Genomic DNA, 24,874 nt, shown 5'->3' on the forward strand with positions numbered 1-24,874 from the left:
ATCTGTCTGTGTGAAACCTTCCTTTGAAAGCTGTGGCTCTCCTAGAGCACTCTTACCACCCAGCTGGCCATATGAGACAGCCTTGCCAAACGGGGATGAGGGCTTCTCCCTCTCCTTGTCTCCCCCATCCTACATGCTCGGGCCCCTCCCTGAGTCCAAGTGCAGTTAAGGCAGAGTCACACATAACTGGTGGTAGGGTATAGCTGGACACTCAGGTAAGGGTCTCGTGTCCCTCCCAGCACTCCATGGTGGGACTCAAACAGCAGGCCTGGCTGGGGTGATCCTTTTGCAAGGGGGCACAGCTGAACTTCCCAAGATGGCAGTTACTGGGCTTGGAGGACAGTCATTCCCAACAGCCAAGCTGATGGAGCTCTGTTCTCGCCAGTGTTGTAGGCTCAGTCTTCCATCACCAAAGTTGTCCCCATGGTCTTGGGCTTTTCCCCCAGGCCCTCCCCCTATCTTAGACTGGAGATGACCTCCCCCAAAGTACAACCCAAATGCAGCCCTGACCTCTTAGAACCACACTGCCGAGATCCAGTGAAGAGAGGTCTTCAGCTCAGGTACCAGGGAGTGCCGCCTTGATGCGTGCTCATTGAGACTGTGTGCACTATGGCTGCTAGAGTCACCACCCCCAGGACAGGACTTGGCTAGAGCCTACAGTGGCCCTTCTGGCCCTCTGTTACCCTACCCATGGCATGCCTTTATTCCCCCACATACACTCTCCCTCCTTATCTTCTGTTGCCTAGTGCAGGGCTCCCTAAAGAGAAACATAGCCTTTAGAGCCAAGGAAGGACCTCAGCTCTTTGGCTGGCTGCCCTTGGGTAAGACACCTGCTTGTGGTCTGGTGGCATGTCAAAGAGGCTCACGTTCCACCAACAGGGGCTGTGGATGGAAAACAATCCTGGAGCAGTGCTGGCTGGCATCTCATACTCTGCAGTGTCTGGCCCTCTACAGTGCGTCTTACACCCTGCAGTACTTCCCAGAAGTGGACTAGTGGGCACAAGTGCCTGTAGCCAGCCAGGCCTCATTCTCCCCTCTCCCTCATTTATTTGTTTGCCATTTGGGGGGTGTTGTTTGTTTGCTTGCTTGCTTGCTTGCTTGCTTGCTTGCTTGCTTTGAGACCAGGTCTTATGTCATCCAGGCTAGCCTTGAACTTCTGGTCTTTCTGCCTCTACCTCCCAAGTGCTGGGATTACAGGTGTACTAGAGACCTTCAAGTGGGATCATAGGTTACTCCCAGCCACCCAGCCCCGTGTCTAAGGAGAGTCAGAGCCCAGCTGCTCTTCTGCCCACCAGCTCTCTTAGTGCCTATGAGCCTGCTTCAGTGGTCTTGTGTCCCAGGCATTGTGGGTGCTGGACTTGTCCTAAGCAAGCCTCTGCCTTCCAGGGACCTCTACAGTGGAGGAAGTAGGCCCTCAACCAGACAAGGTCCACCGGACCCTCAAAGCAGGGCAGCACACGTGTCCACCAGAGGTGCAGAAGCTCAAGGGAAGGCCAGGAAGGCAGGCACCAGGTAGAGTGTGGCACTGAGCACAGTCCCCTGTAGGAGGCAGAAGCTCCGCCACCTGTGGCACGGCAGAGAATTATATTGTCCAGGCATGGGTGGATGAACCTCTTGAATACAGCAGTATTGGAAGCGGAGCCAGCACTTGGGGCTGGGTTTCTACATCAGCAGATGGAAGGGAAGTCCTGCTCTGTCCCATCACCCCACCCCCACCCCCCACCCTGCCCCATGCATCAGATCAGGAGGCCTAGTCGGGGTGGGGAAGAGGGAGAGGTGAGACATCTGATTAGGGGCCTCTGGTCAGTCCTGGGTCTGCAGGAGTCCATGGGAACTTCATTTCCTGGACAAAGGCTGCAAAGGCAAGGGTGAGTGTGGGGGCCAAGCTGGCAAGGGCTACAGCCTAGAGCAGCTTTGGTCACAGGCAGCACTGGTGGTCTTGGGTGTCTAAAAGAGCAAGAAGAAAGTGTCGATCAGTTAGGACTCAGGGCACACTTGTCACTGGGGTCATGAGGAAGGGTTGATGAACCCACACAGAGCTTCACAATTCCCAGGTGGGGAATTATAGGAGGCCTAATGGGTGGGGCTCATAGCTCTCTGGAGGAGCACTAACACCAGGGCCCTGCTCCAGCTCCATATGAGGCTGCATGCAGTTTGACCCCAAGCCCTGACCCTTATTTTCCTAAGCCAGAAGTTATACAGCAGTGGACATGGCTCTTGTCACTGAAGGGGCCTCTGCCAGGTACCTCAGGCTTTTACCATAGGACAGAAGCCTGCTCTAGGAAGGGTCAGTGGGGAGGAAGGACTGGCTGGTGACTCAACAGGTTAGGCATGAAGTGAAGTCAGCAGCAGGAGACATGTTTCGGACTGCGTGGGTTCGGCCTGGTTGGCATCCAGCAGTTGTTTTGAGCCAAGGCCTGAGTTGCTGATGGAAGCCCCTGCTCAACCCCCAGGGTGGTGCCTGCAGTAGCATCACCTGGCCCCAGTAGGTGTTTGTCTCTCAGGGCTACCAAGATCCTGAAGACCCAGGCTGGGTGATGTTGATCCTCCAGGACTCTGTTTGTTTCCATGTCCATCAGCCAGTGCAGTGTCCCTCCCACCCTGGAGGACACCCAGACATCACGGGCTGCTGATTCTCTACTGCCGAGAGTGCTGCCACAGGGACTGTGCAGCCTGGCACTGCAGGGCCTCTCTTGCTCTATCCCTGGGGTGGGGGAGGGAGTCTTACAAGAAGGAATATGATATCAGCGCCCGCTTGTCACCCCGGGACTCTCCCACCCTGTAATCTGGTGGGCTGTAATTGCCGGTGTCTTTTCAAATCATTTTTGTGCAAGGTGACAAGCTGCTTGCTGGAGTGAGCAGTTAATCACACAGAGATGCCCCGTTTGAAAGGCGCTGAGAGCTTACCCAGGGGCGGCTGCCAGCAGCCAGCCGGGTGCACACGATCTGTTCATCTGCATATAATTCCAGGGCGAGCAAGCATTGCTGAGGCTGGTGTAAACCATGCAATTTCCGGCCCAGCAGGGGAACCCAGGCTGGTGGTGGGGACCAAATATCAGGGCCTGTGGCATCAGTAGAGTTAAAGCAGCCCTATGTCTGTAGGGCAGCAGGACACCTTATTGGTTGTGTGTGGAGGGGCTAGTCACATTGGGAACCACAGTCCCTTACAACAACTGTACTGCATGTCACTCTGCAGGGTGGGTTCAGGGAAGGAGAACTCCAAAAGTATCCTAGCTGGCATTGCCCATTACCTCCTTCTGCCAGCCACTCTACCTGTTGGTTGGTTGAAGTTTAGATTTGGGGTAGGCTAGTAGCCTTCTGTGCTCTGTGCCATATTGGCTGGCCATTCCACCTCTCTCCATGTGGTGTCTCAGAAGGTTGAAACCATAGTGGCCCAGCAGGTCCTGGGACAGTGCTCCAGGACACTTCCTGCCATTCTCTCCAGGCAGCCATCGGGAGGAGGGCACAGACATCCCTGTTACAGCCACAGCAGTGCCCGGCCTCCACAGCTGCTAATAAAATTGCATAAATATTTGATAGCTAATTATTAAATATTTAAAAATGTAAAACTGGGATGGTTTGGAAGTTAGCAAGGCATGAATAATTCATTCCTTCAATGCACATCAGCTTTGGGTCTGAACAGGGCCAGCACCTCCGGTGCCTGCTGCAGCCAGGGACATAAGTACCAGGGACTTCTCTGAGAAGCCACCAGTCCCCTAGGCTAAGAACAGAGACTCAGGCAGGGTCCTGTCATCACACTGCAGGCCAAGTCTCAAACCTTGCCTTGTAAAGTCAGGAGTGGGTTTATGGGGAGGCCTAAGCTGCCAGCCTGCACCGTGGCCAAGCAGAGACGGTCCCTCCACCTGGGTGAGCCTGAAACAGCACCCCTTCTGGTCAGTGTTCATGCTACTGCAGAGACCAAAGGCCAAGTATTGTCTTGCCACCTGGCCAGACACAGAGGGGTCCAGCCATTCCCTTAATGCCTGGTGTGCAGGGATCCCTCAAAGGGGCCAGGAATAGACTTGCAGGCACAGCTAGAACATCAGGAAAAGCACAGGCCATGATCTTCTGACTGCGAGGCCATCCTTACGGCTAGGTGAGTTGGGAACAGCAGCAGCAGTTGGGAAAGCTGTAGTGCATGACATCCTAGTATCCAGGTGGGTTTTGCAAGGCCTGAAAATCTCAGCTTTAAGTAAGTGGATTTTATTCACTTTTCAGGACGGAAAATGGCTCTGCCCAGAATCCCCAGAGGAATGTTCGAAAAGCTACTTTCAGCTCAGGCAAGAGACACAATGAGAGAACAGGAAGGGAGGGCACCTGTGTGGTTGTGGACATCATCAGGGCAGGTGCCTGTGGTTGCACCCGACCCCCATCAGAGCAGGCCGCACTCTGTGACCCCAAGGGTCACAGCTGAGATGCTGGGGCCTTGGGATAGTCATTGCTCCATTGGACCATACCCTCCTTTCTGCTCCATCCCATAGCATTATAGCCAGGAAGGGGGAGAGAGTCCCTCTGCAAAGGTGGAAGGCCAAGAAGAGGGTCACATAGCCCATCCCTGTCATCCTCACCTGTCCCTTTCCAGCGTCATTGTCAATGCCCCTTCACAGTGACATTCAGCTCCAGGGAGGGGAGCATGCGTGTTTCCTGCTGGCCTGTATGCAAGCATGTTTCCTTTCCAGGCTGGGTGGGAGCTTGGCTGTATTTCCTTCCAGCATGCTCACACTCAAATGTAGTTGTTTTCACATGAGTGTCAATGTGATAACAGATTGCCTCGGCTCACTTGCCAAAGCCCTCAGACCTGCGCACCATGCCTAGCCCGCTGTGGTGGTTTGAATGAGAACCACCCTCGTTGGCTGATATATTTGAGTGTTTGGTTCCCAGTTAGTAGAACTGTTTGGGAAAGATTAGGAAGTATAGCCTTGCTGGAGGAGGTGTGTCACTGTGTCACTTTTGAAAGCCCCTGCCCCCCAGGCCCAGGCTCTTCCCTGCCTTCCTCTGACCAGGCAGATGCAAGCTTTCAGCTACTGCTCTAGTGCCATCCCTGCCTGCCGTGACTCCACCTCCCACCTTGGTGGACTCACCCTCTGGAACTGGAAGCCAATTCCCAAGTAAATTCTTAGGTTTGTAAGTTGCCTTGGTCAAGGTGCCTCCTCAAAGCAATAGAACATCAGCTAAGACACCTGCTTTCTAGCCTCATGACTGTCTATTGGCTTCTCAGCAGAGGGGAAGGCTGCATTCTTTTTCTCCAGCCTGAGTATGCTCTGGTGTGTGCTTGCACACATGCATGCACACATGCATGCACACATACATACATACATACACATGCATTCACACACATACATACACACATGGATATACCCCCACACATACACACACACACACACACACACACACACCCCTCTCCACACTCAGCTATGATGGGGCTCGTATTGAGTCAGTGATGCAGTGACTTGGGTCCTTCAGCACATCCATCCTCATCTTGCCTAACTGGCAGTGGGGTGAGGATGCCACCTTTGTGCCGTGTTCTTTCACAGTTTGGTTTTCCATGCTGCCTGCCCAACATGCCCGACGACTCCTGGAACTCTGGAGGGCCTGTGCGTGTCTTCTTATTGCTAAGAGATGCAGTGGCTTTAGCTGTACATGGGCTCTGACCCTTGGGGTCACAGAGTGCGGCCTGCTCTGATGGGGGTCGGGTGCAACCACAGGCACCTGCCCTGATGATGTCCACAACCACACAGGTGCCCTCCCTTCCTGTTCTCTCATTGTGTCTCTTGCCTGAGCTGAGAAGAACCGGTGCTCTATGATGCTGCTGTTTGCCAGGCGCTGGAGTGAGTGTGCCATTCCAGACAGGGCTCTGGCAGGTCCTCTCCCACGCTGTGACTGAAACCCAGAACTTTGCCAATTCTCTCGAATTAGGAGCTTGGCATGGTGGGGCTTTTTTTTGGTTTTGATTTTGAAACAGTATCTTATGTAGCTCAGGCTGGCCATAACTCATTATGTAGCCAAGGATGGCCTTAATTTCTGATCCTCCTGCCTCTACCTCCCAAGTGCTGAGATTATAGTCATGAACCATTATGCAGTCCTGGGGACCAAACCCAGAGCCTCATGCACACATGGCAAGGACTCCTGGTTGAGCCATATTGCTAGGCTCTCAGTAGTTTCTTTGGAGGTTGTGTTTCTCTCTCCAAAGAGAAAAGACTTGGGCTTTCCTTTATCCTGCAGGGCTGACCCCAGGGCTGACCCCTCTCTCCATCAGAGAGGCGTGACAGATGTCATAGGGGCTGCCGCTGTTGTCACCCAGAGCTGCAGCAGCCTGTGAGTGTGAAGGGGCAGGACCGTTAGAGTCCATTCTAGTTTGCGTCCCTGCCGCTGTGATGAAGCACTGACCAACAGCAAGCTGGCGAGGAAAGCGTTTATTTGCTTTACAGGCTGCAGACCGCTACTGGGTGGTTCTGAGTCAGGATATTGATGTCAGGACCTGATAAGAGGAAGGCTTCTCATTACTTTGTTCTCTAAAGCTTGCTCAGCTCCCTTTCTTATGTACCCCAGGCCTGCCTGTCCCAATGGCCCTGCCCACCGTGGGCTAGCCTCAATTATGTATCTTAGCAATCGAGACAGCATTCCACAGACATGCCTGTAGACAGCCTGAAAGAAGCAGTCTTCTCAGCTGAGGTTCCCTCTTCCAAGGTTTGTGTAAGTTTACAAAAACTTAACCAGCACAGGGACTGGAGAAGTGGCTCAGTCATTGGGAGTGTGTCCTGCTCTTCCGGAGAACCTGAGTTCAATTCCCAGCACCCACATCAGGCAACTCATAGCCAGTCCGCCCTCTGGCCTCTGAGAGCACCTGCAATCACACGCACATACCCACTCTAAAGTCTGCACATCATTTTAAATTGTTAGAAAATGTAAATACAAAACACATCCCGCCCCCACCTTTCTGTCCACAGACTTGCACAGGTGGTATAACTGCTGCGAGCCCACAGTCATCTCTCTGGTTATCTCTTCCCTGTGTCTCTCTCACGTGTGCCCTTCTGGCCGCACTAGTTTCAGCCATTCTGCAGACTTCAGGCCAGGAGCTTAGACTCCAGAGATCCGAGCCCATAGGCGCTCATTATCCCGACATCTCTGCTCTCAGGCAGGAGCGCGCATCCCCACCAGCTTTTATCTGGCCGAGTCCAAGCTATTTTTGTCCTGTGTCCTTCCCTCAGAACTTTCACAGCTTCCCCCTGTGAGTCCAAAAGGGCAAGCACGGGGCTGAGACGGCGAGGGGTGTCAGCCTCTCTAGGGGAGTGGAGCCATCAGCAGGCCAGGCTGAGCTTGCAGGCCAGACATGGAACACAGATCAGGGTTTCAGGGTGAGGCATGACGTGCCCCAGGGCCACTCTGGAAATCTACTCTGGCCCATCTTAGTCTCTGCCAGCGTCAGGTCCAGCGAAGGTTCTGATGAGCAAGCATATCCCTTCCCTGGCTCCCACTTGTCACCTACCACACTCTGTCCTTCCAGGACAACCAGGACTGTCCTTGCAGAGAGTCCATAGAGGGGAGGGCATGGGCAGCCTTGCTGCGGATACTGAGGACAGTGGCATAGAGCTGGAGAGTGGCAGCAGCCACAGCTTCCTCCTGGCAGCTTGTCAGGACTTAGGAGTTGGCAAGGCCTGAGACAGAATGGAGAGGCACCCAGAGCCTCAGGGTCTCAGTTGCCACATTGTCCCAGAGTGAGACTGTGGCCCAAGGGCTGGCTGAGGATCTAGAGGATGGCTCCCTAGAGCAAAGCTGCCCTTCTCTGGGTCTCAGGATGACCTCAGGGCCTCTTCGGGGACTAAGGCTTCTGGTTCGCAGCTTCCCGGGTCTCACCCTGGCCCTCCCTCCGACGGTTTTCCCTGCACACTCATGAGTGGCTGAGGACATCTCCCCAAGGCCAGAGCGTGTCACCACAGACCCAAGGCCCTTTGCCTCCTGGAAGAAGCCCGAAAGCAACCTCTGCTCTTGGTCACTTTGAAAGAGACTGAGTGACAGCCAGTGGCAGGAGAGTAATGACACTTCCAAGGTGGAGCCCATCTTTTATTTATTTAATCCAAACCACCAAGTGAATTATTCATTCTTGTTTATGTAAGTCACTGAGCCACAGAAATAACAGGAAAGTTGAAGCACCCCAAATCAAATGATTGTTTTCAGGCTTTGGGCATCACCCCTCTCTTGTCTTATCTGCCCCCCCCACACACACACACACTGGCCTCACTCTCTCCCTGAAGGAGGTGGCCTCAACTCCACCCACCAAGGGCAGTTAGTGTTCCTCCTTTGCAGCCACAACCATGCCTGTGATTGCTGGGAGTGTGGCCAGGACACCTCCATTCCACTCATCCCCAAGAAGTACACTGACCCTCTCCCCGCGGGCCCTGCATGGGCCTAAGAGCCCCCACCTGCCTTTGTGATCAGAACTGCGTGAACACCCATTTCCTTCCTCAAGGTCAGCCTGGGTTTGGGCCCCAGGTTAGTCTTTCCCATTGGACATCTGTGGTCCATCAACAGTTATCCCAGGATCTGGTGGCAGAAACATCCCTGCCAAGTGTGGGCTGTGAATTTCTTCTCCCGCCGAAGGCTCTCTCTCAGCGAGGAGGGGCTAAGGGATGCCAGGAAGAGTCTTGGAGTCAGGGCTGCCAATTAACCTTTCATTTTCATAGTCTGATCACTCGATTAATCAAGGCTCTGGGCCTGTGTCCTGTTGAAGGGGCTCACACTGTGGATAACAGTGTCTGCCAAGGCCTCTGCCAGGTGATGGATGAAGGAGCCACAGGGCAGGGCCAGCAGCCAGGCGACAGCCCCACAGGCGAGCTGCTTCTTCAGGCTGGGTCTGTCAGGCCATTTCTCCTCACTGCCTTGGTACCGGCATGCTTTGCTCAGAGTGTGATTCCTGCACTGGACTGTGGGTGGGCTGTACATTCTAGAATATGAGGGACAGCAAAGGTAACGGCAGCCCTGCTGGAGCTCTTCAGCTGCATGGGCCAGTGGCTGTGCTCTTTGAGCCTCAGTTTCCTTGTTTATAAAAAGGAGGAGGGGGCATGTTCTTCGGAGGCCTGTGAGGTTTCCTGGGAAGACATTAAAAAACAAGAATCTGTTCATTCTAGGTTGGGCACCAACAACAGAACCATTCATCCAAGTCTAAGTTAGTGAGCTTGCTGTAGTTACTTACAGGAGCATGAGTGAGCAGTCACTCACTGAAGCGCTCATGACTCAGGGGAGCTACACCACCAAAAAGCCCACCAATTGGTAACTACTCATAAAAGCTGCATCCCTGAAGCTCCCCGTGCAACTTGAAGGCAGCTTGGACAGTTGGAGGATCTCCTCTCCCTAGCGGTTGCTACTGCTTTTAGAACTTTGGGGAGGTGGAGTCAAGAATCTTACAGCTTTCTGTGTTTCCTAAGCCTTGTAAGCTTTAGTTACTTCTGAGCCCTGCAAGTTTTCTGAACTTAGCGAGAGGGAGTGCTTCAGTTCAGAGAAAAGAACAACATGCCACCATGTCACAGCAGCAATGTGGCTTTTGAGTTTATGCTTTTGATTTAGGCTAGCCAGCAGGGCTTGCCCTGGCAGGATCCTCAAGACTGTATCTGAAGCCAGCTGCTGTGCTCTTCCTGGGAGATGACTTGAAGACACAATGGGGCCCAGCCCTCTCTAGTTATTTCTGTTTTCCTTGGGGTTGCTCGAAGCTTCTGGTTCCCACACGGCTCTTGTGGAAGGCAGGCTCTCTTGCCTCACTGATCTCTAGAAGGCCATCCCATGTGCACATACTAACCACTGTCTGGGTCTGTGATGCACAGAGCACAGGCTCACTCTCCTTGCCTCAGGCCTGACCTCTGATGCTCCACCTTATACCTTGTCTCTCCTACTCTTTCACAGTGAGCCCATGAGGGACCCTCACTGGGCCTGGTCCATGGAGTCTCTTGGACTCTACATCCTCTCAACTTAGGGATATCTTTTCCCACACAAGCCTGGGATCATCCTCCTCAGAAGTACCCAGTCTTCTCTGTGTCCCCCAACCATATATCATGGCCTATGTTAGCTAACCCCAGTCCCTCGTCACAGCAGGGGGGGGCACAACACACGCAGTACCTGAGCATGATGGCCCAGGCCTGCGGGGCTCCCTTTATGAGTGAGCTCCACACAGGACTTTCAGGAAGCGCCCAGCTTGGAGACAGTCCCTGTGTGTGTAAGTGGAGCCCAGCTTGGTAATTAACAGGGGCGTAAATCAGGGCTTAATTACTCAGCAGGCACCTTGGGTGAGAGATTCATGGTAATTGTGTGTGCTCCTGGTGGCTTTGCACAGCTGGCTTCTCCCTGAGCACCAGTAAACCATGGTGGGCAATTGAGGAGGTAGTGCTCTGCCCTGAATGCTACCCTCAGAGGCACAGGGGAGGCTGGGAAGAGGGTCCTGGGGTTATCTGGAGCCCACCTAGACCTTGTTGAGGGACAAGGAGGGTACTTTTGGTCACTGGTGGCCAGCATGTGGCCCCCATAAATAAAAGAGTCTACAATAGCCAAGCAGCTTCCATCCGCCTCTTTCTCTGGGAGCTGTGCTAGCTCATGCAGGAGGAGTGAGCAACCCCTGGCAGAAAGGCGCTTAGGCCAGTCTAGTGATGGTCCATTTGCCAGAGTGGCTGGGGCTCTGCCCTTCACTGCAGACCTGGAGGCCTGGAACTTCTTTCTCTAGCAGGCTCTGGAACCTGCTGGCCAGCTGGGACCAGTCACCCCCACAGCATGACCAGCTGCCTTACGGTGCTTTCTAACAGTGACTGGGCTGATGTCCTGTTGGTGTAACCGTTCTGCTAGTGGGCTATTTAGTCACAGCATATGTCTTTCAGAGTCACTGTGTTTTGGATTGTTTTAAAGTACTGTTGTTAATATAGTGACTTCATTATGGCTGCCAGCAGAAGGTCACACAACTCATCTCTCTTCTCATCCTTTTTTCCCTGATTCCTCGGGGCTCACAGATGGACACCAGCCTCAGGCATCCCCAGGCAGCAGGGACCCCAGCTCATCCTTAGTCCATCCCTGCCCCTTCCCCTGACTGTTCTCCATCAATACCAATGCCCAGTGGGACTCACACCATGCCTCTCTCCCCACAGAGCTGCGGAAACAGGTAGAAAGTGCTGAGCTAAAGAACCAGCGGCTCAAAGAAGTTTTCCAGACCAAGATCCAGGAGTTTCGCAAGGTTTGCTATACACTGACTGGCTACCAGATCGACGTGACCACTGAGAGCCAATACCGCCTCACCTCCCGATACGCCGAGCACCAGAGCGACTGCCTCATCTTCAAGGTAGGCAACATCATGTGTGCATCATGTCAGCTCGTTCAGCCACAGGCAGCTCTCCTCCTCACTAGGAGGGAGGCCAGTGTGAGCTTTGGTAAATGAGTCATGTGCTGGAGCAGCCCCATGTCCCCAAAGCATGGTGTTCGGTGCCAAGAGGGGACACACTGGTTCCTTGCTCCCCACTCCTAACAGACATTAACGTGGGGCCACTTCTGCTTGGCTTTCTTTACTTTGTACTCTGTGAGGTCTGCCCTATGGGTACTTCGATTTTGTCCAGAGGCAGTAAGTAGGCACCCAGAGGATGATGGGGGGCATGGCAGGCCTCTTGCTGCCAGACCTCTGCAGGGGTCAATGTGTGGCACAGCCCCTGGAAGGGAAAGGACAGGCTGTGTGTGCCAGCTACTTGGTGGTCAGGCCACAGGTACCAACGCTGATCCTGTAGGTAGCTGGGGATGGGGATGTGGTCTTCAGGAAACATGTACCAGTTGGAGTCTCATGTATAATGTGGGCTCCTGAGGAAAGATCTCTCTTAACTGAAGCAGGAGCAGCGCAGCCCTGAGGAAGGGTGCTTGGAGTATAGTTTGGCCAAACATGTGCGCAAGTTCTCCAGCAGAAGTTGTTTCTCACTAGGAGTGGAGTGGCGTTATACCCAGAATCTGAGATTATAAGGGCTTACCCATCACCGGCAGCAGCCTTACTTCCTGTCCGTGGGATGGTCGATGGTACTAGCATGACATATAGCCCTCGTGTGGCCTGGGATCCTAGTGCTGTGTGTGGCTGTTTCAGGAAGAGATGCTGGTCAGTAGCTGTGGGTGGGCAGCCCAGAGTTTGGCCAGCTCTACTCTGCACCACATGTAGCTGGGCCACCTGCGACCTCGGCAGCCAGGCAGTCCATGCCCTGCAGAAACAAGAGCCTGCTTTCATTTCTGTCTAAAAAATGTGTGCAGTGTGACCTATGTATTTTGAGCAGAATTTCACAGAAAGATTCCCTGCCCCAGAGTTTATCATTTTGTTGTCCAGTGGCTCACTTATCCTGTTCCCATCCCTCTGTCTATCTGGCCCCTTTCAGGGGACGCTGTTTAGTGTGGTGGCCAGAGGCCCGTGAAGCGCAGCACCTACCATTCCTTGCAACTTCATGGTGTGGCTCTGCGACTTCCTGGACTTCTCAGATTACATCCATCCATTTTTACACTTCTTAGCACTCTCAAACCTTTGACTAAGTAAATAAATATTTGAACGTCCAAAGTCTCTAAGTCAGTAAGCTATCAGGAATGTATTTCTTCGCTTCTGTGTACCTTTGAATAACTCAGGATTGCTGATGGGTATTTAATTTAATGCGGTGTAGGAATTCCATGGTTTGTTTTGTTTTAAAGATTGGTAAATGAAGATGTGCTGAGCAGCTGTCACAATGAACACATCACTTCCATCCGTGTTTGTAGACAAGGTCTAATTTGCATTCCAAAGTACTTTGGTGTTTTGTTCTGTTGTGTCCTTTGGTGGTATGGGAGTGGAACCCAGGGCCTCCTGCATGATAGGTAGGCAAGCACGCTGCCACTGAGCCACCCTCCCAGCCTCTCTGGAGGCCTAGGCAGGCACTCTGCCACTGAACTGCATCCCCGACCTACATCCTGCTGAACTACATTTTTACTGTGTTTAGAGACAAGGACGCACTGAGTTGCCCAGGTCAGCCTTGAACTCTGCCTGGAGCTCAAGCTGTTATTAGACTGGCAGTTTTCCTGCCTCAGCAGGCACCACGAGGTCCTGCTGTATTCTGAGGTTAGAGGTTGTTGAAAGCATAGTGTGCATTACCAGTTTCAGGGCAGGCTATTCAAAGCTACTCAGTGAGAACCTGCCTCAGAAAAGCTGAAGTCACTTCTGCTTCAGTCTCCAAAAGGCAAATGTGGCCCTGTCACCCTATTCCAGCTAGTTCCAGTCCACGCAGGCCTAGGTGTCCTGCCCACCTTTCTGTCACAAGCCCATTTGTGGTGGCCTCCTACCTGCATGCGAGACCTGACTTTGTGTACCACCATCCACAGCCTCCTCTGCACACCAGGGCAAAAGTAGCTGCTTACTGTACCTAGTACACACTGGCCTCGCACTCCCCAGTTCCTCCCTTGCCCATGTAGGCGGATGCGGTGTGCCTGCCCACCGGCTGTCCTTGGGGTTGCCTAGCCAACGCACACACACAGTCACCATGCTCCAGATGTTAGTAGGTCAAACCCAAGGGCCATTCAGTGACACTAACACAGCCAGGCAGGCAACTGCATTCAACTTGGGGCTCAGAAGCAGCCCAGGCCTCCCCAACTCCAGGCAGCTCCCTCGCTATGATAAGAGAGACAAGGAGGAGTTCCTATGTGGTCTGCTGATGAACACCTCCCCCCCCCACACCCCCCCCCCCGCAACCCCCCAGCCTGTGTGGTTTCAGTCTGTTAAGAAGCCTCTCCTGGGCTCCTAGCTATACCCAGGCCTCAAAAGCACCTCAACCTCAAGGTGGCCAGTGTAGCCACAGTGGGGCCTCTCTCAACACCTGGCATTAGACAGGCCACAGAATGTGTGCACACTCTGGGACACAGTGGAGCGGCTTAGTGGAAGTTGTGCTATGCAGTGGCTGGGGAAGTGCTAGTGTGTTGCCGTGGTCACTGGTCACATGGTGGCCAGACAGGTGAAAAACGTGTTATGTGGTGGCATACTGAAGAGGCTACATCATGTGACCTTAGTATAGGTGGCTGGTGGCTCATATTGGAGAGAGAACACAACTGCGTCATGTCCCTCGGGGCAGTCCTGGGTGTCTAAACTCTTCCTTGTACCATGGTTTCTTTGTAAGAACGCACATTCCTGAGCATGCATGCACACGTGTGTGTGTAGGACGGAGACAGAGGTCACCTCCACCTGCTCATCATCAGCAACACCAGCCAGCATTTAGACAGTCTCTCACTGGCCTCGAACTTGCTAAGCAGGCTAGACCAGCTAGCCAGCAGGCCCTGGGGCTCCACTTTTTTCCTCCTCCCTAGCCTGGGATGACAAGTGCACCGCCATATCTGACTTTTCCACATGGCTTCCAGAGATTGGATTGGGGTCCTGGTGCTTGGAAGGCAAGCACTTTACAATGGGGTTGTCTCCCCTCCTTCTAAGGTTATTCAGTAGAGGGGCAGCTGCCTCTCCACAGCAGAGTCTGAAGCAGCCTCTGGAGCACCCTGCTTGTTCCGCTCAGCCTCCCATGGCCCACCCCTCTGCGCTAAGGGTAGTGAGTCTGTGGGCAGCTCAGCAAGAGACCGGGAAAGGTTTCTTGCTGCCTGCTGGGCTTGGCTCCCGATCTCTCCAAAGCCTCCTCTTGGCTTGGCCTGCCCCTCTGCCCCACCGCCCCACCGCCTCCTCCTCATACCTGGCCCTGTCCAGCCTGGAGATTCCTGTCCTCATGGCCCCACTCTATCCAGCTGTGCAAATGAGTGCAGGAACCCTATGCTGGGCACAACCTGGTCCTCAGAGCACTGCAGTGTAAACTGATGCTGGCCAGCTGCCTGCCTCTGCGTCTGCTTCCTCATCTGTCAGGAGTGGAGAATTACAGGGCCTGCTGGCCCTACAGGATCCTGTGAAGGTGTGGCTTACCCAAGGGTCCCTGTTGGGTGACTCAACTGTTACCCACAGATGCTGTCCTCCTGCATGCAGCCTGTGATGACACCAGGACCTTTTCTGCCGCTAACCCTGTCAGAGCCTTAAAGCAGTTCCCCAGCATTGTCCACAGTGGGCAAGCCAGGGCAGGCAGGTCTCGGAGCAGAGGCAGCAAGACCCCAGGCACAGGCTACTCTTACCCCACCCCTTGTCTCCTCTAACAAGGCCCATAGTGGTCCCCAACAGCAACCGTAAAGCATCTCTGGACAGTTGGGTCACCTGTTGGCTTGGCCCAGTCCCATCCCATCTTTGGCCATTATATACCCTCTGCAACCCTATCAGAGCTGAAGGAGCTGCATAACCAGTGCCTGCCAGCCGATGCCTGGTGAGCAGAGAGGGGCACACAAGCCCTAGTGGAGATGGGTGAGAGAAGAGGGAAAGTGGATAGGGACCAGGCAAGAGGCAGGCTGACCTCTGCACCCAGGGCTGGCTCATACACACTGCGTGGCTATGGCCTACTCAGGCTCAGGCAAGGCCACTCCACCCCACAGCTCACGCTAACTTCCGCTCATTTTCTTTCCGCCCCAAACAACTTCCAGGCAGGAGGGGTCTGTGACAGAGTTAGAAATAGCTGGGGCCTGTTTGCAGCCAAGCAGGTTCTGCAATGTGTGCTGGGATAATTGAGGGTTGGCTCACGAGCCCACATGGCTCCACTTCCCTTCCCAGCCTAGACCCAGCCTCTGCCGTGTGTGGGTGGCTGAGCTGCCTCCCAAGGCTGCCGTGTGGGGGAAGGCAGAGGCTCAGCTCCAGCACGCAGTGGGAGCCTGGCATCTTGCCCTCTCCTCCTCTCCCTAGAGGAGTTGGACCCCAAAGTCTCCAGCTTCCTTGGAAAGACCTGGGCCTGGAAGGAGCGGCCTACCAAATATCCTCAGCTGTCCTCGTTTGATGTCATTCCCTGTGGTTTACCAGGACCCCCTTCCCAGAGGTAAACATTTCCTGTCACAGGAGGGAGAGGCTGGACGGCAAGAAAGCCGTCTACAAAGCCCATATAGGCCCAAAAGCCTAGAATGATACAAAGCCCATGAGGTACAGGTGGCCCTGACCTTGGGTCCCCTTCTCTCATGCCTGTGACCACTCCACAGTCTAGCATAATCCAGGGCCTGGAGGAACCTGTTCAGGGCCAGCCAGAGGCAGACCTGGAATCTGAGATCGTGGGGAATCTTAGCTATCTAGCACAAGTTCCTGATCTGGGAAGCAAGATTGTACAACCTAAGCAGAGAGAGTGCATGCTTATATAAAATACAGGTCCATGCCTCTATCCACATGGGTGGGCCCAGCTTTCTACATGGGCACTGGGGATTGAACTCAGGTCCTCATACTTACACAGGAAGCAGTTTTACTCCAGCCCCTTCTCTTTTGTTCTGTTTCTCTCTTTTTAAAATTTATTTATTTTTATTTTATGTGCATTGGGTTTTTTTGCCTGTATATATGTCTGTGTAAAGTTGTCAGGTCTTGGAGTTACGGACTGCCATGTGGTTGCTGGGAAATGAACCCAGGTCCTTTGGAAGAGCAGTCTTAACCGCTGAGCCATCTCTCCAGCCCCTTGTTTTGTTTCTTTGCATAACGTCTCACTGTAGCCCAGGCAGACCTTGACGGAGACCCTTCTGCCTCTGCCTGGACTTCTGGGATTGCAGTCAATGTCGCCCATACAAGCACCATCGTGGAGTCTGTCACTAGTACATCTACCAACCAGACCTGAGCCAAAGGTCATGCCATGGCAAGGGCTCTCGGGGCCGTAGACCAGTTGCAGGCTCCTCCCTGTGTCTGTAGCAGGGCTCTAGGCAGATGTGGGACCACCCCTAGCTTCCTGTGCCTCCCAGTAATGCTGGTTCCTGGCTCTGGGTCATAGCACTTGTGTTGGGATGTGTGGTGTGGGCTCAGCAGCACCAGTGGAAAGTCTCGCTCAGTTTTGTCACCCCTTACAGGGCTTTGTGCCTGGAGCACAGTGTGGCATTTGCTCCAATAGAAGCTGCCTAAGCCACCTGCCTCCCAGAGCTGCTCCCACCCATCCCCCTGCAGCCTGGCATCCTGTGGTGGGTACTTCCTCAGCCATGTGCCCAGCTTCGGCACAGGCATAGCCCCGCCTGTATCACTGATTCCACCTGCCTTGCTCTTGCGGAAGCATGCAGAGCCCACGCGCAGAGCAGAAAGAGCAGGTGAGGAGGCAGCCAGCTTCCGCACACCTGCACCCACAGCGCAGGGCTGCCAGAGACTGCAGGTGTGCTCATAGGAAGTGTCCCAGAGTGCCTTACCTTTCAGACATGCAGAGTGTGAACGCTGCTGGGTAGGCCACCAGGAGAGCCTGAGTCAGCGTCTCCACCCACAGGGTGGTTGTGCAAGGGTTGGGTTACTCAGAGAGCTTGGAGTCTCTTTCCTAAGTACACTTCTTGGAGAAAGGGGCTGGGTGTTTGCCAAAGCTTGGTACACGGGATTCATGGACTCATGGGTACCCATCACCAAGTCCTACAGCCAGCACCACCAGTTCTCCTCACACAGCTCTCTTCTGGAAAAGGCCTCACAGCCTAATCTCTTGGAGCTCAGCTCTGCTGCTGTGGACAGGAATAACAATGGAGGGGCCATGTTTCAATAAAACTTTATTTATGGTACCAAGCTCTGAATTTCATAGAGTTTCTATAGCACACCAATTATTCTTAGGGCTTGTTGAAAACTAATACATTTATTTGTAGAATAGTGTTAGGTTTATAGAGAAGTTGAGGGTAAAATAAGGTTCCCCTGTGTCCTAACCTGTACCACACTTCCTCATACTGCTGACCAATCTTGTGCAAGTGTGGCCTGATCATTCTGTCTGGTTGCTTGGAGTCCTGGGGTCTGTGCTGATGGAATGTTCTCAGTTTGTGCAGACGCATCAAAATTTGTGCCATCACTGTGGCGTCACACAGAGGAGTTCCCTGTCTTAAGTCCTTGAGTATCTGTCATCTTTCAGCTCCTGCAGATCTCCTACCCATCATGCTGCCGTTCTTGTCCCAACGGTGGGGGGGGGGGGGCTCTATGTACTGGATTCTTTCACTTAGCAGCATTCACTTGAGATTCCTCTGGGTCTGTCCTGGGCTTGGTCACTCATTTGTTTTTATTTTTTGCAGGCCTACAAAGGCAGCCCAGGACTTTGTTCATGTTAAGCCAAATAGTCTACTCTTGAGCCATATCTCCCAGCCCTTTGCTGGGGGATTCTCAGCAGGTGTTCTACCACTGAGTTCCAAGTATTAGGTTTTTTAGCCTTTAGTTTTTTTCGGATAGAATGTCACTGTGTAGCTCAACCTGGCCTCAAACTGCCATCGCCTCTCTTCTGAGGGCTTACAGATGTGAGCCACCACACCTGGCCTACTCATTTCTTTCTGTTGATGATTTTGGTGCATACCATAAGTTTGTGCCTATTTGCCTACTGAAGGGCACCCTCCATATCCAGTTTTGACTGAGTATGAATGGGCTCCAATACTAAAAGCTTTAAATGCAAGCTTGACAGTTTAATGTCAGTCACTTGCAGTTCAGTTGATGCAGACTCCATAGTTGGCCAGCCTCTGACCTCCATCACCTCTTTATCCAGAGTACTCTTCTTCCACTTCCACATCTGCACATCAAGGCCCACCAGATGTGCCGTTGAGACGGGACCTCCTGGAAAGCAGAAATGGCCCCGGGATACCCTCATCTCCTACTTTGGTTCCTGGCACACTCACTGTCAGGCATGTGTGCACACATATATACACATACATACTCACGTGCACGCACACACTGGGCCTCTTTCTGTTCCCCTGGTGCTTCCCATATGACCCCCTGCTTCTGAGAAGTCAGAGGAACAGGATCAGAAAGTGATGGTGATGATGTGGGTCCTGGTGGGGGCCCCTGCCTCTGAACATATGTTTCAAAGCTACGAGCTATGTGCTCAGTGCCAGTGTTCAAGGACTGGCTTCCTGGATTCTTCTGCTGTCCCTAAGACCCCTAAAGCTTTGTTAACACAGTGTACACAGGCTGTGTTAGTTACTTTTTCTCGCTGTGGTGCAGAACACATATACAGAAGCAGCGTAAAGCTAGAAAGATTTACTTGGGCCACCACTTCAAGTGATACAGTTTGTCATTGGAGAGGAGGCATGGTGCTGGGATGGCCCCTCCCATGGTGGCAAGGGTGAGATGGCATCTCCCCACATCTTGGTGGATCAGGGAAGCAGAGAGCTCCGGCTAGAACTGGAATCAGGTATAGCCTGCAAGGCGTGGCTTCAGTGTAGAACACTGGCCTAGAATCCCCCAGTGAAGGGCCAGGATGTGGCTCAGTGCTAGTAGCTTACAACCACCTTGTGTCTTAAATGTTCCACAACTTCCAAAGATAGCGCTACCAGCTGGGGACCAGGTGTTCAAACAAACAAGCTTGTGGGGAACCAGTTCACATTCAAACTATAACACAGGCTGTGTGAGAGAAATACTTCCTGGTGCCTCTTGAGAACCACGTAGGAAGAGACCATTGGTGTGCAAGCCTTTCTCGCTCTCCAACCTCCCATAGCCCATCAGTGGTCAACACTTGGGTAGCAAACACTTGCTGGGTATTGGGTGCCAGGCAGTATCAGGGCCAGAGGCTGCACCCCAGGCTCTTCTTTATATCACACTTCCCTTGGCTCTGCTCACCAGCTGCTGCCCTGCAAGGCCTTGGAGCAGAGTGTGCATGCACCTGCTCACAGGTGCTGTGTGCTGCAGCCCCTCAGGACCACACTTCTCTCAATTGGCTATCATTCTTACCATGGTGAGACCAGGCTGGGCATCTGTGGCCATGGCTCCTGCCAAAGAGTATAGACTGGCTGGACGAGGGCCTGCATGCAGCTGGGGTATGTGGGCATGGGCTGAGATTTGCTCAGGGTTTATCGCTCCCTGATGAAGCTTTCGCATTTCCACTGTAGTGTAGACGTGACCTTCATAGCTGCCCTGCCTCTGCCTTTCAACGCGGCCTTGTAAACACACAGAGCAAATTTGCCTGCCTACCTGCTATGCTCCCTGCACCCATCTCACACAGATCAGGCATGACGCTCTAGGTTCCTGGGGAGGGATGGTTGCTCACAGAGAAAGCTCTGAAAGTCTTGCTGGCTTGGCCCTAAGTCATCCGCCAGTGCCCTAAAGGAACGCCAGACCATGAGCTGTTCCTAATCCATTGGGTGAGGGGTGCTACAGGACAAGCAGAGGCGGGGAGAAGCTCCAGCTCTCAGAGGTAGCATCACCTTGGCCTGGAGCCCTCTGTGACCATGGCTCTGGGATCACATACCTAGGAATAGTGTGTCTACACTGGCAGATAGGACCCAAGTGACTGCCCAGCCCTCAGCTCTGTCATCAGTGGAAGGAATTTGACTGTTGAAGGTCAGGCCATGGGACAGATTAGAGGAACAGAGTGGGGAAAGCCAGGTAGTGATAGACAGGTGTCCTTTGGGACAGCTCAGAAAGCAGGAACCAGTACATCCCATCCCAAGGCCCATCCTGTATGCAGCCACCCAGTGCCTGCAGTCTATACTTAGCCAGCCTCCACCTGGTGCTCATACTGTGGATGTGAACTGGAAGGCCTAGTACCTTGTCCATCTTCGTCTATAGCACAGTGAGGATAAAGGCTGTGGAAGGTAGTTAGGAAACAGAGGACTTGAGAAAGGTACATACAACCACCCTCAGCTTTCTGGTGTGGGCACCTAAGGAGCCTCTTGAAAGTTTGATAGAGATCCTCAAGTGTTGTGCACATAAGAGAGATCACTACCACCAGGGGCCAGCTTGAGGGTCCCGCCTCTGACTCAAATTAACCACAGTCAAGCTGATGGGGTGAGGGGACAGAGCATTACAAGCTGCAACTGGGACACAATGGACTGTGGCAAAGATGGGGCTCCACCCTGGCGAGGGTCTCTGCCAGCCCAGGTGTCCTGAGAGCTGCCCTCCAAGCACTGCTGTCTCTCTACCTTCCTCCTACCCTCACTGCAGTCATATGATCATGGAGACCCTAGGTGTGCTGAGAGACCTCATCTGCTCTCTCCTCTGTATTTGACAGGCAATACTAGGCAGGGTGGGGAGTGGGGAGTGGGGGTGACTGTCTGATCACTCACAGGTATGCCAGTGGCTCTCACCCTTCCTAATGCTGCAACCCTTTAATACAGTTCTTCATGTTGTGGGGACCCCAACCATAAAATTACTTTTTTTCTACTTTATAAATGTAATTTTGCTGCTGTTATAAATCATAATGTAAATATCTATGTTTCCCAATGGTCTTAAGTGGCCCCTGTGAGAGAGAGGGTCATTTGACCCCCAAAGGGGTGGCAACCTATATGTTGAGGCCACTGCTGTAGCCATCATGGAGCCCAGAGAGGGCGCTTTGGACAGTCTGGAAAAGGAGTGCTGGAGGAACCAGACCTCTGCATGTGGACTGTATGGCCCATCCTCCTTGCTCCAGGCTGGGTTCGCCTGTGCCCAGTTCAGAGAGCTGCTGCTGCATTTAGAGCCACTGCGTTGGGAGCTGTTCCCTCTTGCGGTGCCAGAATCAAAGGTGAAGTCCAGGCTAGTCAGATGCTATCCCAGGTACAAGGCCCCATGTTGGCCACAGCTCTCGTCCCCAGGCTCCCTAAAGATACCACTGCTAGAAAGGGGTACCGTCTGAGGAGAGGCTGCCGTACAGGTTTGTTCTTTCTCAAAGCTTGCAGCTTTGTGCGGATACCTCTGGGGTGATAAGGCTGCCTCCTGCTCCACCCTGTTCTATGTGCAGCCTGACCTTCCTGAGTATGGGCAGGAAAAAGGGCCCTTCAGGCTGTGTGTGGGGGCTGTTCAGGCAGAAAGTGGGTGACGGGCAGCGGTCTCAACAGGCCCCGAGAGAGACAGAGAGGCTTGGGTGGAGGAGGCAGTACACCACTCTGGCCCTCCCTCTTTCCCCCCTGACAGGCAATCAGGCCCATTCACAGGCTCCTGTTGGCAGAGGCCAGCTTCTGGAGGCTTCCTGTCTGCCGAGATAACAATGAGATCTAGATAGACACTTTAATTTGAATTTGCCTTTTTGGGTCCCCTGAATTTCAAATGGAGTTGTTAAGAACGCATGCTGACTTCAAAACCTGCCTCATTCCTTCAGTCGAGTTGGCTGAGCTTACCAGGCTGTGGGATCTCAGCAATGCAGGAGGCAGAGTCACTCTGCTGGTTGCGTAGTTGCCCCCAGAGACCCCAGCAGTGGACACACTTATTCTCAGGGTGGGGCTAGTGTTCAAGAGGGCTAGTGGTCCCCCATCAGGGATCACTAGGTCTGTGTGAGGAGCAGGCCTGCCTGCAGCTGGCCTTCAGCCAGGGGCAAAGGATGGGAGCCCTGTGAGCTTGGGTGAAATTGCACAGGTGAGCAAAGGATGAGTCAATGGTGCAGTGAGTGCTGAGCTCCCTTTGGCAAGACGGGTTTAAGGAGAAGTTGGTAGATCTAGGGTGGGGTTCAGTGGCAGCTTCCACACCCATCCCCAAGCAGCCATCTTCCATGGCCAACAGCCATGTCCCCAAGATGTAACATAGTACGGAGGAAGAAACTGGTATTGGGTCCAGCAGTTTCTGCAGAGGTCCTGTGGTCAAGGAGGCTGAGCATCCTTAGAACTGAATCAAGACACTAGAGATGAACCCTGGGCATGGGTTCATTCCCAAGAGCCCTGGGGACCATTCCAAAGCTTTTAAAGAACATTATTGGTGATGAGATGGGGCTGTCCAGAGTTCTTAGGCTAGCCTGTGCTCAGATCACTTTCCTTTAGTACAGCCATAACCTCTGTATACGTAAATGCCCTGTAGTTTCAGAGTCTAAGGCAGTAGGATTGCTACAAATTGAAATCTAGTCTAGTCTAGTTCCAGGCCAGGTCTTTACAGAAAGACCTTGTTTCATTAAAAAAAAAAAAAAAAAAAAAAAAAAAGGACAGGGAACTAGGAAGACAATAACTCTGTCAGTCCAGAGGACCTAAGCTCAACCCCCAGAACCTGTTCTATTTCACATACGCCAAGGAGGCAGAGCAGGCTTATCCCTGGGCCTCATTAGCCAGCCTGCCTAATCAGAGAGCCCCAGGTCCCAGAAAAAGACAAGAAACAGATTGGATGGCTCCTGAGGAAAGATGGCTGAGGTTTCCTCTGGCCACCACGTGGGTGTGCACATGTCAGAGAGCATGGGGATCTGTGTCCACCGAAGAGCTGGAGTTACAGGCCTTATAAGCCACCTCACACCAGTGCTGGGAACTGAACTCTGGACCTCTGAGAGGGCAGCAAGGTCTCCCCAGTCGCCAGTAGAACTTTTTGTATAGAAGGCGGCCTGTGGACCAGAAGGGGCCCTGCACTGCTGGTTTGCCAAGCCTGCTCTGGACTCAGTATGCAAATTAGCGCAGGCTCCCTATAAATAGCATCACTGCACTTAGCAGCAGCAGCAGCAGCGACTCCCGGCTTCTCACTTATGTGTAACTTCTGTCATGCTTCCATATTATTAGTGTACTTTGGAGAACCCATTATCTTTTAAATCTCTCCTTTCTTCTTTTTTTAATCTTCTACATTTAAATGCTTCGCAAACACCTTTCAAGTGTGCACACACGCTGACAGCCCCACACATCACTGGCCTGATCTTTGCTGTTCTGCCAGAAACCCCTCCTAACTATTGCTCGTAGGCAGATCTGCTAGCAGCCCAGCCCCTCCTTTTGTCTGAAATGCCTTTATTCCTCTTCACTTTGACTGGATCTGAGATCCATGCTGACATTCTTGGCTCCTTTCAGCTTCTTGACTTTTTGTTGTTTGTGTCTTTTCTGACTCATGTGTGTTCTGATGAGAAATCTGCTCACCACCAGCCCTTGCACATGCTCTGGGTCTTCCTGCAGCTGGCTGTGTGACTTCTTTGTGCTATCTTGTGTATTGGTAGTCCAACTCCTTGGGCTTCTACATTTATAACTGAACAAATTTTGAAGACTTACAAAGCCAAGTGTGGTGCTCCAGGCCTGTGATCATAGCTCCTTGGGAGGCCGAGCCAGGAGACTGTCTGGTTGAAGGCCTTGTTCAGCTGCAGGGTGCGCTCGGTGCCAGCCTGGGGAACCTAGTTAAGTCTGTTTCAAAATAAAAAGTACGAGGCTGGCAAGACAGCTCAGCAGATGAAGGTGTTTGCCTCCGAGCTGACCTGATTTCTTTCCATCCTCAAGACCCTCGTAATGAGAAGAACTGACTTCTCCAAGTTTCCTATGACCTCCACATGTGCACCATGGATCTTGTGCCAGCCCAATAAAGAAGTCAATAGCCTAATTTTAAAAAGCAAGTGGAGCATGGTTCACTTGCCTAAAATTCTCTAGAGAGACACTGGGTATCTGGCTGAGAAGGACAGCACCTGTGTAGACACCCCCACCCCAGCAGGGAGTTGGGGACATGGCTCTCACCTAGTATGTGTGCAGCCCTGGGTTCTATTCCCGCAGTACCAACGAGTAATAGGAAGGAACTGGGGAGGTCATGTGGTTTCCATACCCCCTTTACTCCTCCAGCGCTGACCTTCCACAGTTGGGGTTGTTTGGCATCAGCGTCCAGCTGTTGAATCATCCTTCTTTCCCCTCCGTCGTTTCTGCTTTCCGTCCCGTGTTTCTCATGTGATCTTGGTTATTGCTGACCTTTCCCTCTGGAGGGCCTGATCTGCTATCAATCTCACTCTGTGGTATTTTCATTCCAAACACTGTTCTTCATATTTAAAGGGTCTTAGACGGTTGGAGCTGGGCCTGGTGGCACAGGCCTGTAATCCCAGCACTCAGTAGCCTGAAGCAGGGGAATCCCAACTTCAAGGCCAGGCTGGACTACATAGAAAGAGCTACCTCAGGGCTGGGGAGATAGCATAGCCAGTCAAGTTTTGAGGCGGGAGGGGTGGGAAGGAAAGGGGGACAGCAGCTTTATTTTGTTTTAAGCCAG

The 24,874-nt window shown here is 52.9% G+C and overlaps 1 protein-coding gene across 7 annotated transcripts in view; it reads left to right on the plus strand.

The window, feature by feature from the left end:
- MAD1L1 (mitotic arrest deficient 1 like 1) overlaps positions 1-24,874 on the plus strand; it is a 312,878-nt gene that overhangs the window by 244,852 nt on the left and 43,152 nt on the right. For all 7 annotated transcript variants that reach the window (XM_084761271.1, XM_084761277.1, XM_084761273.1 and 4 more), the window contains one exon: positions 11,121-11,311. In XM_084761271.1, the coding sequence (XP_084617397.1) occupies positions 11,121-11,311 (191 nt within the window). The remainder of the gene's footprint in view (positions 1-11,120; positions 11,312-24,874) is intronic.

The sequence above is a fragment of the Acomys minous genome (assembly GCF_964271855.1).
Source record: "Acomys minous genome assembly, chromosome: 16".
Lineage (NCBI taxonomy): Eukaryota > Metazoa > Chordata > Mammalia > Rodentia > Muridae > Acomys > Acomys minous.